The sequence below is a fragment of the Manacus candei genome, unplaced genomic scaffold (genome assembly GCF_025592945.1).
Source record: "Manacus candei isolate 608988 ecotype Guabito, Panama unplaced genomic scaffold, ASM2559294v1 h1tg000064l, whole genome shotgun sequence".
Classification (NCBI taxonomy): domain Eukaryota; kingdom Metazoa; phylum Chordata; class Aves; order Passeriformes; family Pipridae; genus Manacus; species Manacus candei.
The window spans coordinates 2,828,526-2,847,035 of NW_026138112.1; the positions used below are offsets into that span (position 1 = coordinate 2,828,526).

The 18,510-nt window shown below is 42.9% G+C and overlaps 1 protein-coding gene across 1 annotated transcript; it reads left to right on the forward strand.

The window, feature by feature from the left end:
• Positions 1–2,305: 2,305 nt before the first annotated feature.
• YWHAH (tyrosine 3-monooxygenase/tryptophan 5-monooxygenase activation protein eta) lies at positions 2,306–9,539 on the forward strand. Its single transcript, XM_051805369.1, has 2 exons — positions 2,306–2,637; positions 8,115–9,539. The coding sequence occupies exons 1-2, from the start codon at positions 2,551–2,553 to the stop codon at positions 8,769–8,771; spliced, it is 744 nt and encodes a 247-aa protein (XP_051661329.1). The 5' UTR covers positions 2,306–2,550; the 3' UTR covers positions 8,772–9,539.
• Positions 9,540–18,510: the final 8,971 nt, after the last annotated feature.

Consider the following 18,510-nt stretch of genomic DNA (forward strand, 5'->3'; position numbering starts at 1 on the left):
CACAGTCAGGCACTGCTTGTACCCCATGCAGCACTCTACTAAAGAGGCTTGCTGATTTTTCCATTTCCTTTCCATTTTTGTTTTTAAGACATTGTAACTCATCTTATAAATATTGTAGCAGATTATAAAACTCATTGCATGAGTTCTAATTTCTGTTTGTTGTACCCTTGTAGATTTGTGGAGCCACTATTACGGATGAAGATCCAGAGCAGCAGGCACTGTACACGCAGGAGAATATAGGTACTCTCCCAAACCTTGTATGTGCAATGCAATCTCTTCCCTTTCTTTAGGTTACAGTCACACTGTGGAAATGCTGCATACGAGGTTGTGTTATTTTAGCACTTTTCCTTGCAACTGTTGAATTTAGACATGTATCTGGTTTTAGAGCAATGAGGTTAACACATCACCTCCTGGATTCAAGGTGAAGAAATTTTGAGATGCATTAGGCTGAGAAATAGTTGTTATACAGAAGTCTCAATTAAGGAAACCAAAAGCATTTAATGATAATATTTTGTGCATGTGTAGATATATCCACATATATTTGGCAGATTAATGCAGATTGGTTCAGTGGGTGAATAACTGGTTTTAAAAATACTTTGTAATCCATTTCCCTCGGGAGTCTGAAGCTGCTGTTCAAGACTAGAAAGCTCCTGGTAAACCCTACACATTTTCAGAGCTGCTGGAATGCTTTGCAGACTGACTAATCTCTACTGAGAAGTTATTACAGCTGCAAAGGTTCCTAGCTGGAGAATGGAGGATTGGCCCATCTCTCACTGTTCTTGCCTAAGTGTCAGATACATTAAAATCTGTGTTTTACATTGAATCATACCTTTTCAAGATCATGTCCTTACAGCTCACAGCTAAAAGTTTATTCTTAGGTAAAATCCATACAGGTTGTGCAATAATGATGATAATGAATGAGAGTGATACTTAGGATCTGCTCTGTTAGAACATTGTTTCTCTTAGAAACAGTGACATTAGAATCCCTTTATGAAAAAGCCCCCTTTGGCTTGCTGGGATGCACACACGGTGGTGTGTGCTTCACACTGCTGCAAAGGGCTGTTTCCAGAATGTTCTGGCAATCAGTTTGTAACTTGCTGGATGTAATTTTTATCTTTTGTGCTTCATTAAGTATAATTACTGTTTATTCTTATTTGTCATAATATTTATTTATGTCCTCTAAAAAATCAGCAATATTCATCTAGTCCCTTTCAGAACTGTTGCATTTATTTTGAATGGCATTAGGGCTTAATGCACAAAAGCCAGCAGCATTAGAGTTAAGTCCGAAACTTTTGGCTGACACAAGGGACTGGATTTACTCATTTGCAACAGTGCAAGAGCACTGAGGGTAGGGGAGAGCAGAGGGATGAGCGAGAGCAGCTTTGTCCGTGCCCCCGGGGTGTGCTAATGGACCTGCTGTCCTTGTCTTTGGGGGTGAGGACAGATGTGAGCTCAAGCTGCTACAGGTGCTCTGGGCAGCGGTTCTGGTGCGGAGCGGTGCGCGGGTGAGCAGATCCCTCACTCCGCGGTACCGCAGCTCCCCGTACGCGGCCGTGCGGGGAGGCTTAAACGCCGGCCCTGGGTTGAATAGGGAAAGTTAATCCACGATTTATTGTAAGAGAGGAGTAACGTGGCTGCCGGTGTTTCTGGGCACCACCAGCAGCTGTGTCGTTTGTGTGAGGTGCCTACTTTGAGATGATTTTTATGTAAGGCTAATAGTGTATTACACATAATACCTAGTAAAGTTGAATTTAGCTGCATCTCTTAGGCAAGGTAGCAGAATTGCTCCGTGGTCATCATGGCCCCCCCCCACAACTAGGGCTGTTTCAAGGCAGCTGGGACACGAGATACACTTATTTCCGCGGGACGAGGCAGAGCCGTGTCAGTGCTGCAGGCCAAGGCTGGCGCGGGCCGGCCGCGGTCGCACAAAGCGGCCATGGCGCTGGGCAGGGGCGCGCACGTGAGCGCGGTCACACCAGCGGCCCCGCGGGCCGGGGCGGCAGTGCCCGTGCCGGAGGCGGTGCAGAGGGGTGTGTGTGTGTGTCCGAGCCCCTGTGTCTGGGCTGTCCCGCCCGGCCCGGCCCGGCCCGGTCCCGCAGTGCCCGCGCCCCCCGCCCACCTCCACCTTTGCAGCAGGAAAATGCAGCACTCGCAGCGCGCACGCGCGTCCCGCGGCCGGCGCCCCGCGATGGCTATTTATAGCAAGTGACGTCACCTAGAAATAGAGCGCGGGGGAGCGGCGCCCCCTCCCCTCCCCTGCAGCAGCCGCGGCTCCGCCCCCTCGTTGCCTTCCCGGCGCGCAGGCGCGGGCGGCGGCAGCAGCGCGAGGCGCCGACCAGCACACGCCGAGCGCGGTCCGGGAGCGCGGCCGGGGCGAGGGAGGGAGCGAGCGGCGGCCAGGGCGGCACAGCCCGGCACAGCACAGCCCGGAGAGCCGCTCCGCTGCGGTCCCTGCGCCCGCCACCCGAGCGCTTCCGCACAGCCCGACCCCCTTCCGCTCTCTTTGAGGGGCGCGCAGAGCCCAGCCCGGCAGCCACCACGGAAGCGGCCATGGGGGACCGAGAGCAGCTGCTGCAGCGAGCCCGCCTGGCCGAACAGGCGGAGAGATACGATGACATGGCCTCGGCCATGAAGTCGGTGAGTGGGGCCGGTAGCGTGGCGGCCGTGCGGCGTACTCGGGGAGGAGTGTGTAGGGGGGTAGTGGTGGGGGAGGGAGGGAAAGGAAGTGCGGGCTGGACCGAGGCGGGGTCGGGTCCGGGGAGGATGCGAGTAGCCAGGTCCCACCCGTCGTAGTGAAGAAAGGAGGGCGGGAGCAGGAGCCAGACCCTCCCGCCGGGACACCTCGCCGCCGTGTGGGGCGGCGCCCGGTACTACCTGCCTTTGGCAGAGACGAGACAAACAGTAGCCGGTTCAAACCGGACCTAGATCACCCTTTTAAAATGTTTCCTTCCCCCCTGTTCCCTCCATTCCCTCGTACGGGCGGTCTCGCAGCCCTCCCGCTCCCTGGCCGTCCCTGCCCCGGGGGTGTGGCTGTCCCCATGCCCTCCTCTCCTTCCCCACCGCGCCAATCGGGCTCGCAGTGCAGCCGTTTGAATGGCGCCCGCCCCTGCGAGCGGCGGGAACGCCGTGCATTCCTTCTCTGACCTGCTCCAGAGGGGGCCCGTCCTCGCCCACCCCCTTCCCCCTGTTGGGGTGGTGGGTTTGACCTTGGGGTGCGTCTCCCTCTCTGGGCACACCCAGCGTTTGGGGGGTGCTGGCCGGGTGGGCTGGGCACTGCCGCGGGAGCTGTCTGGGGACACGGCACACGAAGAGGAGCCCCTTCCTTTTCTAGATATTTCTTTTGCTTCGTAATAAAAAACACAAATAGAGGCCTCACCCACAAACATCAGTGCTCTGACTCAAAGATAGTACCTGCATCTGTGTGTGAAAGCTCCCCCATGCTCCAAGAGCCTGTCCCAAGCTTTAACTTTGCCTTTTTGCCTCTTCTTTGTAGGGTAGCAATTTCTCAGTGCATTCCGTACCCTGTTGAATACTGACATATGTTTAAACAATAAGTTATATTTGCAACTCTACTCCTTTCAGAACCAAGCAATGAAAATTATTTGTACTGACCTGCCTGTACTGATGTATAATAAAATTGCAGAATGATCAAACTTACTATGTCTAGTCCCTTTTTTGAAAGCAAAGTATTCACACGATCTACGGGTAATGTTAATGCCAGTGAATGCTTAGCAGTGTCTTTGCTGTATCAGATTACAGTTGGTTTGTTCTTGCTGACCTGTCCTCTGTGAACACCAAAGGCCTCTAGAGGAACTGTTTCCCTTGAGAGTGGTGCTGTTCAAAGGCACGAGATGATTTTATTTTGAAGAAGCAGCTTCAAATGGAGCCCACATTTTTGTTGTAAGAATGTGTACGTCACCTCCATTAAACGAGGGCAGTAAAACGACACTTATTTTGCTGCTCTTGTTCACTTTTGCTATTATTTTGTAATAAATACTACAACCAGTCCAGTGCTAAAGCAGTGATACTTCTGACTATCTCAATACCAGAGGCACTAGATGTTAAAGTAAGTTGTATTTTAATTGTGTTGCTAGAATTCACGATACATGTAATGTAGCAGTAACAGCTCTGTTTATCTCGTATCTTTCACTTGGTAAGTGTGAAAAATGAAGCAGAGGAACCACTAAAATCTGCTGCTCTAGAAGACTCTTTGTAGCTGTAGTTAGTAGAGAGCTTTTTATTTCCCCAAGTACTGCTGAATTACAGTTCATGTCTGGCACTCTGGGCATATGTGAAACCATCAGAATACAGTTTCTGTGCCTCAGGAAGTATGTCAATAAAGGACTTACAACTAGTGTTCATGGCCAGTTGTCTTTAAACTGTCCCAATTACTGTGCAAATTCAGCTGGAGTCACAGTGTTCTCTGTAATGCCACTACTGCTCTCAAACAAGTTGAGTGCTGCTGAGCTTCTGTACTTGGGAGCTGAGTCTTGAAATGCATTACAGATACTTTTGAAATACAAAAAGTAAATCTGAATTTAAAAGACAACACTTCCCTTACTTTAAGCTGTCCATATGTCTGTAATGCAGCATCTGTTGGTTACTGGGCTTTCACAGGGGTTCACTCCAACATGGCCATTTCCAGAACTCTTCAGTGCTCAGAGTTATTTTGTAGGTCTGAGCATAAGCTCCTGTGAAGTGCCCTGGGGGCTCTCTGTCCTCACACAGCTCATACTTCTCTTTCAGTGGTTGTAAGTGAGAGATAATTAAAGGAGCTTTTTATCCCTATAGGATAATATTCAAGTAATCTTGCAGTCCAGAGAGGTTAGACTTCCTCCAGCAGGAAGGAAATGGGTATTCCAACTCGGATATCTATTCTTGGTGCAGGATATCTTGATTTGAAAAGCTTCTATTATATGTTTATTTAAATCTCTGATTGTAACATATCTTATACTTCTTAAAGGTGCTGTATGAAAGTAATGTGCTCTCAGTGTACATTGAAATCTGAACAATTAATTTCAGTTTTACATATGTGTTACCACACTTTTACAATACACAGTATAGCCAACAGCCTGCTAGAAACAGTAAGTAGCAAAGACTATTTTAGTGAAAATGCATTTGCCTGATTTTTGAGACTGCCTCTGAAGAAAAATATTGTGACAAGGCTGCCATTTCATCTGTCAGTAGAAAGCTGGGGAAACATTTCTTTTTCAGTCTCATCAATTCCTTATTTAAAAAAAAAGGCCAGACCAAGTAGAAGTAGTAGCTTAAAAAAGGAATTTACTGGTTGATACAAATTTTTGTTGCTGTTAAACTTATTTTTTTTTGAAGAATCCTAGTATTTTGGCTGTAGACAGGAGAGTAAAATGAAACAGTTTGCCGTTACAAATTAATTAATTTAATTTTACTTTTTCCAAGCCCAAACTATTTTAATAGAAAATACAGTCATATGTAAATGTACCTCTACTAAATGGCATTCTTCCAAGGGGTGTGGCATTCCCATTGCATTAAATGCTGCTCCAGGATTCCAGCTATTTCAAATAAACATTACATGGTAGGTACGGAATTGCTTCTCAACACGCTGGAGAAAGATGCTTTTGGTGTGTGTGTGTGAAAGGTTCTCAGTTGATGCAAGAAATGCTCCAGCATCCTGAGAATACAGAACTGAATTTAAACCTCTGGGTTTAGATAATTCCAGCAATAATGAAACATTTTACCTGTATAAACCCTTAGTATTCCAAACAGTATTAATCCTAATATGTAGTGCTTAGGACCTCTGTTAATTTATGTTGCTTTTCTAATATAGCTACACAGTGGGTAAAAAGTCACTCTTCAAAATTGGTAAGGTGAATCTGAGTTCTGTGAGATGCAGAGTTTTAAAATTAGTTGTGTGTGAAATAATACACAACATGAAAGAAATTTAAGTCTTGGGCTTATCTAAAGATTTTTGAACAAAATAGCTTGAGGTTCTAGTCCATTATGTAGGCTTCAGCTGTGTATATAAATGGACTTAAAAGTTTGGGATGTTCTGTATTTTTAGTACAAATCACTGAGTGTCTGGTTTGGGGTTAATGAAGTGTGTGTGTAGGAGAGGGGACTGAGATGCCTTTAATGTAAGCAATGCCCTCCCCTGCTGGGAGATGCTTCCTCCCTGTGGTTCTACACAGTAAATGTAGCTGTAGAGCTGCTTCTTGCTGCAAGACACTGAAGTCACATGATGCAAGAAACTGGTCTGGTTTAAATTCATTAGTCTGGTTTTTATTTGTTCCAAAATTATGGACTGTGCAACGTTGTATCAGGAGAGTTTTAATAATTAGGCCTGACTTTCTGCTGGCTCAGGTACAGTCATTTTTGCAGCAGCTTGCTCAGAACTGGCCCAGGCTGTGACTGACATGCTCTGGCTGATGAAACAAGTGCAATCACAGTCACCTGCCCCGGGTCAGGCTCTGCTGGGCAGTCCCCCAGTGCCTCGGGGATCACTCCTGGAACGTTCCCTTGGGTCTGTTTTCCATGTGGAAGTGGCTCAGTCTGGTGTGTGACCTGTGTGGGATCACACACGGTGTCATTTCTGAGCTCACACAGCACTGACACTCCTTAGCACGTGAGGGCAGGGATTCCAGGGTTGTATCAGGATTCCTTGATTCTGCTCCCATGTTTTTGTCACTAAGCTGCGAAGGAACTGTTAATATCTCTACTAGAGTAGATGATACAGGTGAGTCATAGCAGAGATTGCTGAGGGAGGGACTGGTGGGGGAATATTGATTGGGAGCCGGGAGGAAGGTTATTAAGATGTCGTTAGAGTTGATTCCTGTGCAGTTCAGCCCCTGTAGATCGTCTCTAATTACATTAGGATGAGCAGAGCGGTGTCTTGTGGGAGTTCAGGGTCCTGAGCTGTGGGGAAAAGGCATTTTGGAGATAAAGCTAATTAACTTATATTTTAAGAACCAAACCTAAATTTGAAAGTAATCTCTCCTTACTCTAACAGTTACAATTCATAAAGTATTTTTTTAGATCTGGAAATATTCACATTTTTGGATGGTTCACTGGCTACACCAGCAGTCTCAGAATAGTATAAATATTTGTGACTTGATTATTTGTAGTATGTAAGTATTTGGTTGAGAACACTCTGGTGCCTGTCAAACAGTGTAAATATGCACATTTTTAAAGAATTAATTATTTTAGCAGTGTCTGAGCAAGAACAAGTTTACTTTCACACCAAAGTACATACCCTTAGAATTCTAGTGACTGCTTTTAATGCAATATGCTTAAAGTAGGGGAGTTTTTCATCCTAATTCCTTTGAGCTTAATTTCATGTTTATAAATTTGAAAAAGTAGAACAGTTTCAAGTGACTGTGTGATAGATTTTATTCCCTAAATTAACACAGCAATTGAAATAGGCCTAAATAGACAGTATGAGAAGTATTATCCTTTTATCCCAGCTTTTTGTAGTAGCAGTTCAGAGTTGATCGTGGCTTCTTTCCTGATTTCCTGTTCTATTTTTATGCAGTTTCTTTCATGTGCTATCCCTGGAATTTGTCTGGAGCCAGGGTAATTTTTGTATTACACTGGAAATTGCTCACTAAGTGTCTCAAAGATACTATGAAAGACTAATTCCTTTGTACTGTGCAGAGCTTATCGACTGCAGCGCTTCCACCTCTGCTGTTGAAGGAAAGAGCAGCAGGGGAAAGAAATGCAAGAATTGCACCAGTTGCCAGTGTGGGTGCTGTGTTCCAGATTCATGTAGCTGGTGTTGTAGGTACAGTTCAATTCATCACTATATGTGTAGTCTGTGTAATTATAGCAGACTTCCTAAAAAACCCGAGCCCTCCTCTGTTAGTGCTTCTCTGTTACACAAGCCTGACTCACTTTTATTCAGTGAATGTTCTTTGCTTCTAAATGCCCCTTCTATTACATCAGAACTGTGGGGGTTTCACTCTGGACTGCAGAAGTGGGTTTAAACTTTCGATATTTCAAAATTACTCCTGTCTTGAAGGACTTTTGGGATGTAGAAGAAATTTTGAATCTTGCACTTCGTGATGGAAGTATTTAAGGAAGTTTGCACGCTTTTCTCTGAAGGCAAACCCTTTAAATTTGCTCTTTGTGTGTGTTTACAGGTAACTGAGCTGAATGAGCCCCTCTCAAATGAGGATAGAAACCTGCTGTCTGTAGCCTACAAGAACGTAGTCGGAGCCAGACGATCTTCCTGGCGTGTCATCAGCAGCATAGAGCAGAAGACCATGGCAGATGGGAATGAGAAGAAGCTGGAGAAGGTTAAAGCCTATAGGGAGAAGATAGAAAAGGAGCTCGAGACAGTCTGCAATGATGTTTTGGCTCTCCTAGATAAATACTTGATCAAGAACTGCAATGACTTCCAGTATGAGAGCAAGGTGTTTTACCTGAAAATGAAAGGGGATTACTACCGCTATTTGGCAGAAGTTGCTGCTGGAGAGAAGAAGAACAGTGTCGTGGAAGCCTCAGAAGCTGCCTACAAAGAGGCTTTTGAAATCAGCAAAGAGCACATGCAGCCCACTCACCCAATTAGGCTTGGGCTGGCACTCAACTTCTCTGTGTTCTACTACGAAATCCAGAATGCTCCCGAGCAGGCCTGCCTTTTAGCCAAACAAGCCTTTGATGATGCCATAGCAGAGCTGGACACACTAAATGAGGATTCCTACAAGGACTCCACTCTCATCATGCAGTTACTTCGAGATAACCTCACTCTCTGGACGAGTGACCAGCAAGATGAAGAAGCAGGAGAGGGCAATAATTAAAAAGCTTTCCTCTGATCCCTCTTTCATCCACTTGGCCATCCCCATCATCACCAATATTTCCTTGCCACAGTCACACTAAATATCTAGTGCTAAGCATATCTGTATTGTACAGCTGTTCAGATCTGCTGTCCACTTTATCAAGAAGCAGTTTCAGATGAGTCTTCATGGGCATTGATGGATTGATTGGTTTCTTGGCCCTATTTATCTTAGTTGCACTTGAGCAGTGCAGAAAGAGGCATTTTTAGTTTGCCTGTTGATTGGAAAATATGGGAAAGAGTAATGGAAGGTGATTGAGGATAACTAGATTCCAGTTAAATTCTTTCCATTTGAAATGAGCTGACAGTTCTGTTAAGCAGTACATTTTGTGCATGCAAAGTAAATTAGCCACCCCAAATTTTTTTCAGTCAATGAAAACAGTTAAGCTGATGTGAAATGACAGCTCTGTTCATCAGTTTACAATAAACTGTTTGAAATGTGAGGTCTCAGTAGCAATTTGGTTTTTTTGCCTCTAACTTATGTGCACAGTTTCTTTTAATGCAGTGCATCTACCTAAGAGTTTTGATACTTGTAACCTTTTGCAGTTGTTTTGAAGAATCATGAATTTATTTTTTGTAAACTCTTTGGCTGTTTAGTTGTCTGTGTATTCTGACAACTGTATGTCAATATTTGCCCATGTTAAGATGGATGACTGAGATGCCAGACTTCTAAATTAAATGTTTTGGAATTAAGTGAATAAAATAAAATGCTGCTTCAGGGATGTTATCTCTACATGAGCTGTCCTGTCGTTTGTTCAGAGTGGAGACAGAGTTACCCAACACATCACTGATGGGTTGAAACATATTTAATCAAAAGTGGAATGAGAAGTTGACACTTGCTAAACAAACACAACACAAACAGTACGATGAAAAAAGAAAGAACCAAACCCACAGAACTCACAGCACCCACAGTGGAGCTTCCAAAGGAGGTGTGTTTAGTTGTTTGCTCACTAGAGCAGTTGTAATGCAATTCCACTCAGGAGCTAAAGAGTTGTAAAGCACAGGACTTATATCAGTGTAGAGACTTGTGTTTGCTTCTGTCCACTGTAACCTCTCAACTTTCTCTGAAGTGCAGCCACCAAATCAGCTTCACATATGAATATCCCAGTAATTATTTCATATTTACCTGCTTCAAACAGAAGCAATACTTGTTCCTAAAGACTGCCTTTCTGGTTTTAGCTAACTTAAATCTAGTCCACAAACTTACCTGTTGTTTTTGCTTTCTCCCAACAGTTAGTGTACATGTACATTTGTTGGTGATGTACATGCTTCTGGAATGTTATGTCCCAGAAGCAGGAAAAGTTAGCTGTGTCCAGACTGCCACTGGCACCTGGGATAGCTCAAAGGTCATGTAAGTTCTCATTTATCAGAATCTATTTTTCTTTGATTTGTACAGTAGTTATTACTGGTCTGATTTACCCACAGCAGCTGCTTATACTTTTTATAAGCAGCACACTGGTCGTTTTTAAGTATCTGGAGTTTTAGAATTTTTAATAGTAGATTTGTGTGTATTTATATATTCTATCATCTTTTAGGTAATTCTAGCTTTATATCAGTAAAGTTGGCAACAACTGAAAGCCTAATGCAACATCTGAAAAAGATGAAAATACAGATACCTCCTTACCTGCCCTGTGGAGCCAAGGTGAAACTTGGCCATAGCTGCCTTTTCCCATTGGAACACTCTGAATGGTTAATAGTATTATTGGCAATTGGTAGGTTTGTTTTCCTGTTTATAGAAGTACCTGTCTCTTTGTTATCTTTTATATTACCTTTTTGCTAATTCAAAAGCTGAGGAATCCTTTCTCATTGCAGTTGTGCAGATCCTATATCACAAAATCAGAGATAAACACACAACAGGTGAGTCAGCAGGTGTCTGACACAGCTGAAGGTTTGCTGTTGCCCTGGTGTATGGGATCCAAAGGGGAGACAAAGGGATTGTGCAGAATGATGCAGTGTAACAGTGTATTAGATTTTCAGTAGGAGAGCAGACACTCCTCCCATGTGTTCCAGCTGTCAGTGAATGACACAGAGGTTTTGTGGTTGTGTTTTGGTGTGAGTCAGTAGAGAATGTTCTGTGGAGCAAGAAAGAAAAAGTGCTCCAGTGCAATCCACTGGAGCTTCCACTTCTGGAGCTTTTCCATATTCTGGGCCCTGGGATTGCTAAATGCTTTCTTGTAATCCCTGTTGCAGCAATGATGTGGAGGAGGCCAAAAGAGATGAACAGCACATGTTCTTTATTCCAATATTCTTCAGTGGACTGTAGGATTCAGGTATTTTGGAACTGGTTTTTCTCTGAGATGACACCCAAGTCATGTTGTCTGTCTCTCACTCTCTAAAATAAATAAAATCCTAGGCTATGCCCAATTTATTGTTTGAAAACACCAGATGTATTCACCAAAAGTGCTTAGTTGAAGTTCACAACATTTTTTGAAGCAGGACTAATTCCAGTGGAAAGACTTAAAACTGAGTGATTTTCCTGCTCCCTGATGGGGGTTTCTTTATGTTGCCTTAATTCAGGCATAAAAGGATGCTTGTTAATCTTGATATGGTGAGAGTTATTTATGTAAAGGTCCATCTGAGCATTGCTTTTGCCCAGGACTATACTTTTTGTGTCTTTCCCAGGCAATCTTTGTTGGGAGGTTAAGTCACTCCAAGGGTGTTGATATGTCTCTGCTTACCCTTGAATTTTTAGCAACCTGAGAGCTGCCAAGTGTAAAGCAGCATTTTCTGTGGCACTGTACGAGCTTGAAAGCTAAGGGATAGTCAGACCTTAAATTAACAGTGGGGTCTTTGTAGGCACAGGGATACTTTAGTGCATGTCCTAGTCTGCTGAAATATGTCCTAGCTTTATGGAAGGGGATTTGTTCATCCCTCAGAGTACAAACACATCCACACCCTGTTGAACCCACTAGAATGAAATGTGCCAATGCTCTGGAACACTCAAACTTCTTGGGCTGCCTGTAGTGAGAGGCTGTGGTACAACATAAGCAATAGCACGGGGAGAGTGGAGGTTTTAGGGAAGCAGGAACCTTCAGAAGAGTGATGAGACTGGATCTCCATGGACAGCACATATCAAAGGACCACACACTTGCTGTGGTAAGTAACCATTTACTCTGTTAACTACCTTGGTCTCACTATGGATTTGCAAATAGTTTTTTCCACGCTGCCTTTCCTTTGCATGGAGCTTCTGCTGGTGGTTTTCCATCCTTAATACTGGTCCTTGTGATCTGCAGGTTGGATGCTCTGACTTCTAGAGCCCAATCTATTCCCAAAGAAGCACAAGGGGACTCCCTGACCTACTCCCTGGGCCTCTTCCAGCAGCTGCAGGAGGCTGCTGTAAATCTAGAAAAGAAATGATGAGAGTACACTTCAAGTTAAAGGAAATGAAAAGCCTGGCCGTATTTTAAGTTATATATGAGAATGACTTAATGGTAATGAAAGAAGGCTGAAAACTGATGTCACTGTACATTATAAAATACTTTCTGGGACCAGCTGGAAATCTTTCAACAAACTAGTTTAAGGACAGGGAGTAAACAGGAAAAAATATTTCAGTGCTTTGGATCTTTGTTCTTTAATTATATCCACACCACATATTTGAATTAATTAAACTTAGCTGATCAAGAAAAATTGGCTAAACCACTGCAACAACACGAAAAACCTTGTTGGATACATCTTATATTCACTGAAGCACCTCCTTGAAATCAGTGGCAGATTTTGAAGAGTGTGAAGTTGATTATACACATAATTGACAGAGGATGTTTAGATCTTGTTCTGAACAAGCCTAAAGTACTTGAAGTTCCATAGATGCAGATGGTTTAGTGTCTGAGCCTTAATCATTTCTGAGATAAATGAAGATGTTCTAAACACTGAGGGCAGGCCAGGTAGGGTTTTAATTAGTGTCAGAAATAGAGCCATCTGTGAGAAATAAAGTAAGCCAGGCTTCCAACTACCCTCACCTGTTTATCTCCAGTGAGCAAGTACTTGGTGGATACCATTCCTTTCCCAGACTGCTCCCAGGTAACTGTTCTCCAGTTATTTTCATGTATATAAGAAAATAATCTATAGCTATGATTATTCATGCTCCTCATCTGACTTTTATGCTTGTGTCTGTATAGCATGAACACGATAGATAACTTAAATATTTCCAAAAATATTGCAGGAGGCAGGAAACCTTAGAAGTTAAGGAAGTTTGTCTTCTGTGTGTGAAAAAGCAAGATTAAGCACTTGAGAATCACAAAACACCTTCAAAAAAGAGGTATTTCAGATAAGAATGTTTCAGAAGCAGGTAAGACAAAGAAGCTTAAGGAAAGTATGATAAATTTAAAAATCAGGTTTCCCATGGAAAACTGTTGAAAGCCATTTTTTAACCTAATTCTGCATTTTGTTCTATTGAGTAATAAAATGTCAAACAGGAATAACAAGGAGTGTCTCCTGTTTCAAGACTGTTGATTGCAAATCGATTTCGAGGCATCACAGTATAAATTAATTCCATCAGGCAGTTATGCAGAGTAATTTGTCAGCTCTAAAATTAAAGGAATATTTAATATTTATTTTTAGAGTAGTTTAAATAGGTGTTTAAATATCTCCTAGAAATATGAAAGCTGAATGCTGAAAGCAATACAAGTACCACACAGCACAGTTGTTAGAACACATTTCAAGTTGGAGAAAACAATCCCCAGTGCATTATGTCTCTCTGCCATGCTAAGGGCAATCAAGTGAGGAAATATTTCATAGCAAACCTTCACTGGGATTAAGGTAAATTATAAATATTCTGTAAGGCACTCTGTCCCAAAGCAGCTATAGCCTGGGAAATGAAGATGCATTGCTTATGTCTATATATTGAAGTATATATATAGTAGATGTGCTTTTTGATGACATGTTTTGCTGCTTTTCCCAAATTACTCCCCATTTGGGTTATATGTTAATGGATTGTTTTTGTTATATCATGGCTATCTTGGAGCACTGAGAAGATCATATGGGACAGAAGCTGTATGGATCAGTTGACAAAAGAGATGTGGAATGAAAGGAGCCAAAGACTGAGAGAAACAGGTGGAAATTTTAGGAACAAAATTGTAGGAAAAATACTCTGATTTTTCACTGTTCTTGTAGGGCAGATTCTCAATCCTGGGGATTGAGACTGTGAAAGTCACAAAGCAATACCTTCCTCTAAAATTTTAGGGTAAGTGGATATCAGTCCTTTTTGGCTATTGTCAGCAAGATGCTTTTTTATCACTAGAATTTGGTTTTCTATGATTGTGAATTGCAGGCAGTGAAGACGGAGGGTGTCTGTGAGTGAGCTGTGTAACTTCCCATGTATTACAGCTACAAGTACTTTTTTCATTTTGTCATTATTCACAATGTTAAAAATGTCTATTATAACTCTTTCCTACATACCATTTGTGATCTATTATTGCATAACTATAAATGTAGTAATATATTTATCATATATGTATCCTTCAAGTATACACAAATCTTTTTTCTAAATCCTCAGTGTTAGATGCTGTCTTATATTTTAGTCTAAATGATTTTAACTAATGATTATGAACCAGTTTGGTCTGTCCCAACTCAAACATTGTAACCAGATGAATTATTTTCATTCAGTTGGGTATTTGCAAAGCCCAGAGTGCATTAAGGCAAAGCACTGTGAGTACTCCAGCAGGGAATACCCTTTTATGGAGGTAATCATTAGGAAATCACTTATGTACAGTTATGTACTTAAATTAGAAAGAGTTATTTTCACATAATTTGATAATGGGATCGATTCCATTTTAGGATTTAATCCATTAGTAGCTGAACTCTCCCATCTCTGAAGAATGATCTGGTTTAACGTGTCTGAGGGAAGAAACAGCCCAAGTCCTTATGACTTCCTGTGATGTGCCAGTTATAAATATTAACTATAACAATTACTTATTATAAGTTATAATAAATATAAATAGTATTAAAAACATAAGCCAATTATATTTACAGTAATTTTGTATAAAATCTGTGGCATTTGGAGAACTGCATCCTTGTTGGAACATCAGAGGGATGACCTTTACTCAGGGTTTTCTCAAGCAAAGGCTACTGAAAGAGCAGGGATGGCAGCAGAGCGTTGATTCCTTTCCCAGGCACGTAAGGCACACACTGGAAGGAAGCAGGAATTGTAGGGGGTTGGCAGGAGAAGCCTTTTTAACAGCCTTTCTGACTGTTGCTGTGCCCTGAGCAGCACAAAAGAACATCTGACTTGCAGCAGGCAGGGACAGTGGGTGTGTGTGGGAGCAGGGACTGAGTAAGTGGTTTCCCCGCCGGGTGAAGTGGAGCGTGTTCTCTCTGCAGTGAGCAACTTGGGCTTGTCCCATGTTTGCTTTGTTTTGAAGCACAGAAAAAAGCCAAATCCCAGGTGGTTATTTTTTACTGAAGTACAGCCCCAGTGACTCCAGTGACACACCTGCCTGAGAATTCAGGGTGCTGGGGCTTTAAAGCCAGTGGATTTTCGGAGAGAGCTGTGGAGGTGTGTGCTCTGAGCTGGGCCAGCCCAGCCACAGGGCAGCAGCTGCAGTGGCTTCCTGTCTGCAGCCAGAGCCATGCTGGAGCAGTCAGCTCTGCTCCTGTCACTGCATCCCACAGCCAGAGCCGTGCTGGAGCAGTCAGCTCTGCTCCTGTCACTGCATCCCACAGCCAGAGCAGGGAACAGAAGCCCAAGGCCACCTTTGGCAGGAAATGGCCCAGGTCTCTCCCAGTGTTTGTTGCTGGCCATCCATGGATCAGGGTGTTTCTGCTGGGATTCCACATGTCCTTACAGGGCAGGAACAACTCTCTTCTCTTGTGCCACTTCAAGCTTTTTAAGGACTGCTATTTGCCTCTTCTGAAACAAGTCCTATTAAGCCTCCCTGGGCTGTAAAATGGCCTGGAAGGATTGGGAAGTTGGAACATTTGCTGTCATCAGTCCCATCAGAGCCCAGCATTGCTAACAGATGAGCTTTGGTACCACTGCTGAGTCATTCTCCTGGTTTCCACAGCTGACACTTCCTTGCTTTGAGTCTAGGCTAAAAGTGGACAGAATGAACTATTATTTTTAGACTAGTAAAGCCCAGCTTTAGCTGAGCTTATTAGCCTATCATTAGCTGTGTTTAAAACAACTGCTTTAAATTTTACTAAACACATTATGTGTGTATGTGTGTTGTTAATTCCGCCATAAAGATTATGCTGAATCCTGGGATTGAGAACTGATTAAGAGCCACTAATGGGTAAGGTATAATGAATTATTCATCCTGTTATCCTAGAGCAATCACAATAATGTCTTGGTGCTAATTAGCAGGTGGATGGGCTGACACAAAGTCAGGAATACCCAGGAGATATTTTATCCAACATGTATTCTGATTCCTGTTGATAAATCTCTTTCCTGCTCTTACAATTCACTTCTTATTCAATAAAAACAAGTCTTATTTTGGGATCTTTTCTTCCTGTTATTTCAATGTCAATTTTTTTAAGATCATATAATTTTTTAGGGTTAAAGTAGGCTAAGAGCAGAAGCCTACTTTGACAGCTTTTGGGACAGCTGTCTGCAAAGTTTTACTGTTACACCTCACTATATTACTTTGTCCTTACTGGCTGAGCTGCATATTACCATTTCTTCTATTACATGTGAGCTTAATTGTCTTGCAGCAATCAGAGCAGAATTTGTCTTATTTTTAATGAACACAGAACACCTGTATGTGCAGTTGTAAAGCGTGGTAATGAATTAGATATTCGTACATATTATTCTTTATTACTTAAGGCAACACAGTTTGAAACAGCTAATAGATTTTTTTTTTTTTACATGGCCATTAGTCATTACTCTATTTTCTCCCCTTTTCTCTTTTAAGTCAAGTCTCAGCATTTCATTTTGTTTTACTTATACTGGAATGTATCACTGTTCATCAGAGGGATTTATCAGGAGTCAAACATTATCAATTCACCTTGTATTTTGCCACTGTTTGTTAAAGATTCCTACTTTTTGAAGTAAGGCTGCAGCCTGAAATGTTTCTTAATGCAGATGTTTCAGTCTCTCAGCTCAGCTTGAAAAAAAAAAAATCAACCCACAAACCAAAACAATCCCCAGCACCTATTTCCCACTTGTTTTCTTCTCTAGCAGTTGTTTTTCTTCATTTTGTGCTGACCCTGCTAACACTTCCTTCTGCTCTCCCTGCAGCAATACCTTTTGGTAGCTCAGTGAAGATGTAACTGCTGCGTGGGTGGGACCTGTGGATTGTCTGAGAATGCCCAGCTGAGCCTGGGTTTGTGTGAGGTGTGCACAGTGAGCTGCTCTGGGGAGATCTTCTGATTTAGGGGAGAGTATGAGGAGGACTGGAGAGTAACTCTGGGGGCCCGATGCTGCCCTTGCTTTCTCTCTCTGGGGTTTGTGTTTCTGCTCAACAGCGTGAGAGATTTTTTCCTCCCTTTCCTCTCCTCCTCCTCCCCTTTTCCTGTTTCTCTCCCTCAGCCACCACATCCTTCCTAAAGCTGCTTATCTCTGAGATTTTTCTTCTCTCTCTCTCTCAGTTCTCTCTCTTCTGTGTGTAATTAAGCACCTGGAACATTTCCAGCCTGATGACTGCAGGGTTTTGCAATGAAAGCCCTTGGAGATGTACTGAGTGGGCTGCTCTGAAGGAGTCAGACTTTATGAGCCCTAATGCCTGCCTTTGTAGAGATTTGCAAAGTGCTTGGCATATTAAATGCATTGTTGCTCTCTGAGTAACAGCAACAATGTGCAGGAGGTCTCGTGGTACAAAAATGTTTCCTTGTGACAAAGTCCTTCCTATAGAAAACTGTTCTTTTCCTCAGTGCTCAGCTGTTCACACAGGAGTCACTGCTCCAGTGACTCCTGAGATCCTGCTTTCTGAGGGTCAGCCTGACACCAACTTGGCATTTACAGCCATGCTTAAATCCAACAGCTTTCTAAACCTCACATTATTTGAAGTTTGGGTCTGATCAGCTGAGGTTCATCTTCCCTTCAGTGTAAAAACTGAATCACTTTTGGTCGAAGAAGTCGCAGCTACAACCTCCCATTGCTGAATTCAGTGTTATAATCACTACATCTGGTTCTACATTAACTCCTTCTGAAATGAGGGGTGGAGGTCAAATATTGGGCTAATTAAACTAAATTAAGGCTTTACTTAAGAGACACAATGTGAAGATGCCTTGCTGGATAGGAAAGTACTGTGTGATAGACTTGGAAGCCTCCTCCAGAACATGGCCCCAGGCTTTGAGCCTGCAGGCTGTCCTCAGAGGGCACTGCTTTCTGTGCCTTTATCTTGCACTCAGTGGGTATCAATAACTCCAGCATTTCCTTGCCAAGAAGCTTTCTCCCAGGGGTTTTATAGCCATTTAACATAAAGCTGGTAGTAACATTGTCTACTGGCTGAGACTGTCCAGAATTAAACAGATTGAATGCAGAAAGGATATTTATCTTCAGCCAGCTCAAACATTTGAGAGTATAATAGAATTGGAAGAAGATCTAGAAAATTAAAAAGAAGGGACATTCTTCCACCTTGATGAGGTGCTGAAGGAGCTTTCAGTCAAAGGAAAACCCATTTTCATTTGTTAGCTGGCCAGGTTATTGTTATCATGTCTTCAAGTACAGAGAACAGAAGGAAGAGGGCAAAGAAATCTTCTCCAGCCCTGTAAGGCATGGCAGTGACACCTGGTTCTTGGCACTGCTGTGACAGAGCCCTGGGTATTAGAAA

What these genes read in the sequence shown, in the direction of transcription:
- YWHAH (XM_051805369.1), top strand. Translation starts at nt 2,551, where the DNA reads ATGGGGGACCGAGAGCAGCTGCTGCAGCGAGCCCGCCTGGCCGAACAG. An exon ending in TGGCCTCGGCCATGAAGTCG is followed by an intron (nt 2,638 to 8,114) that starts GTGAGTGGGGCC and finishes GTGTGTTTACAG; the next exon opens with GTAACTGAGCTGAATGAGCC.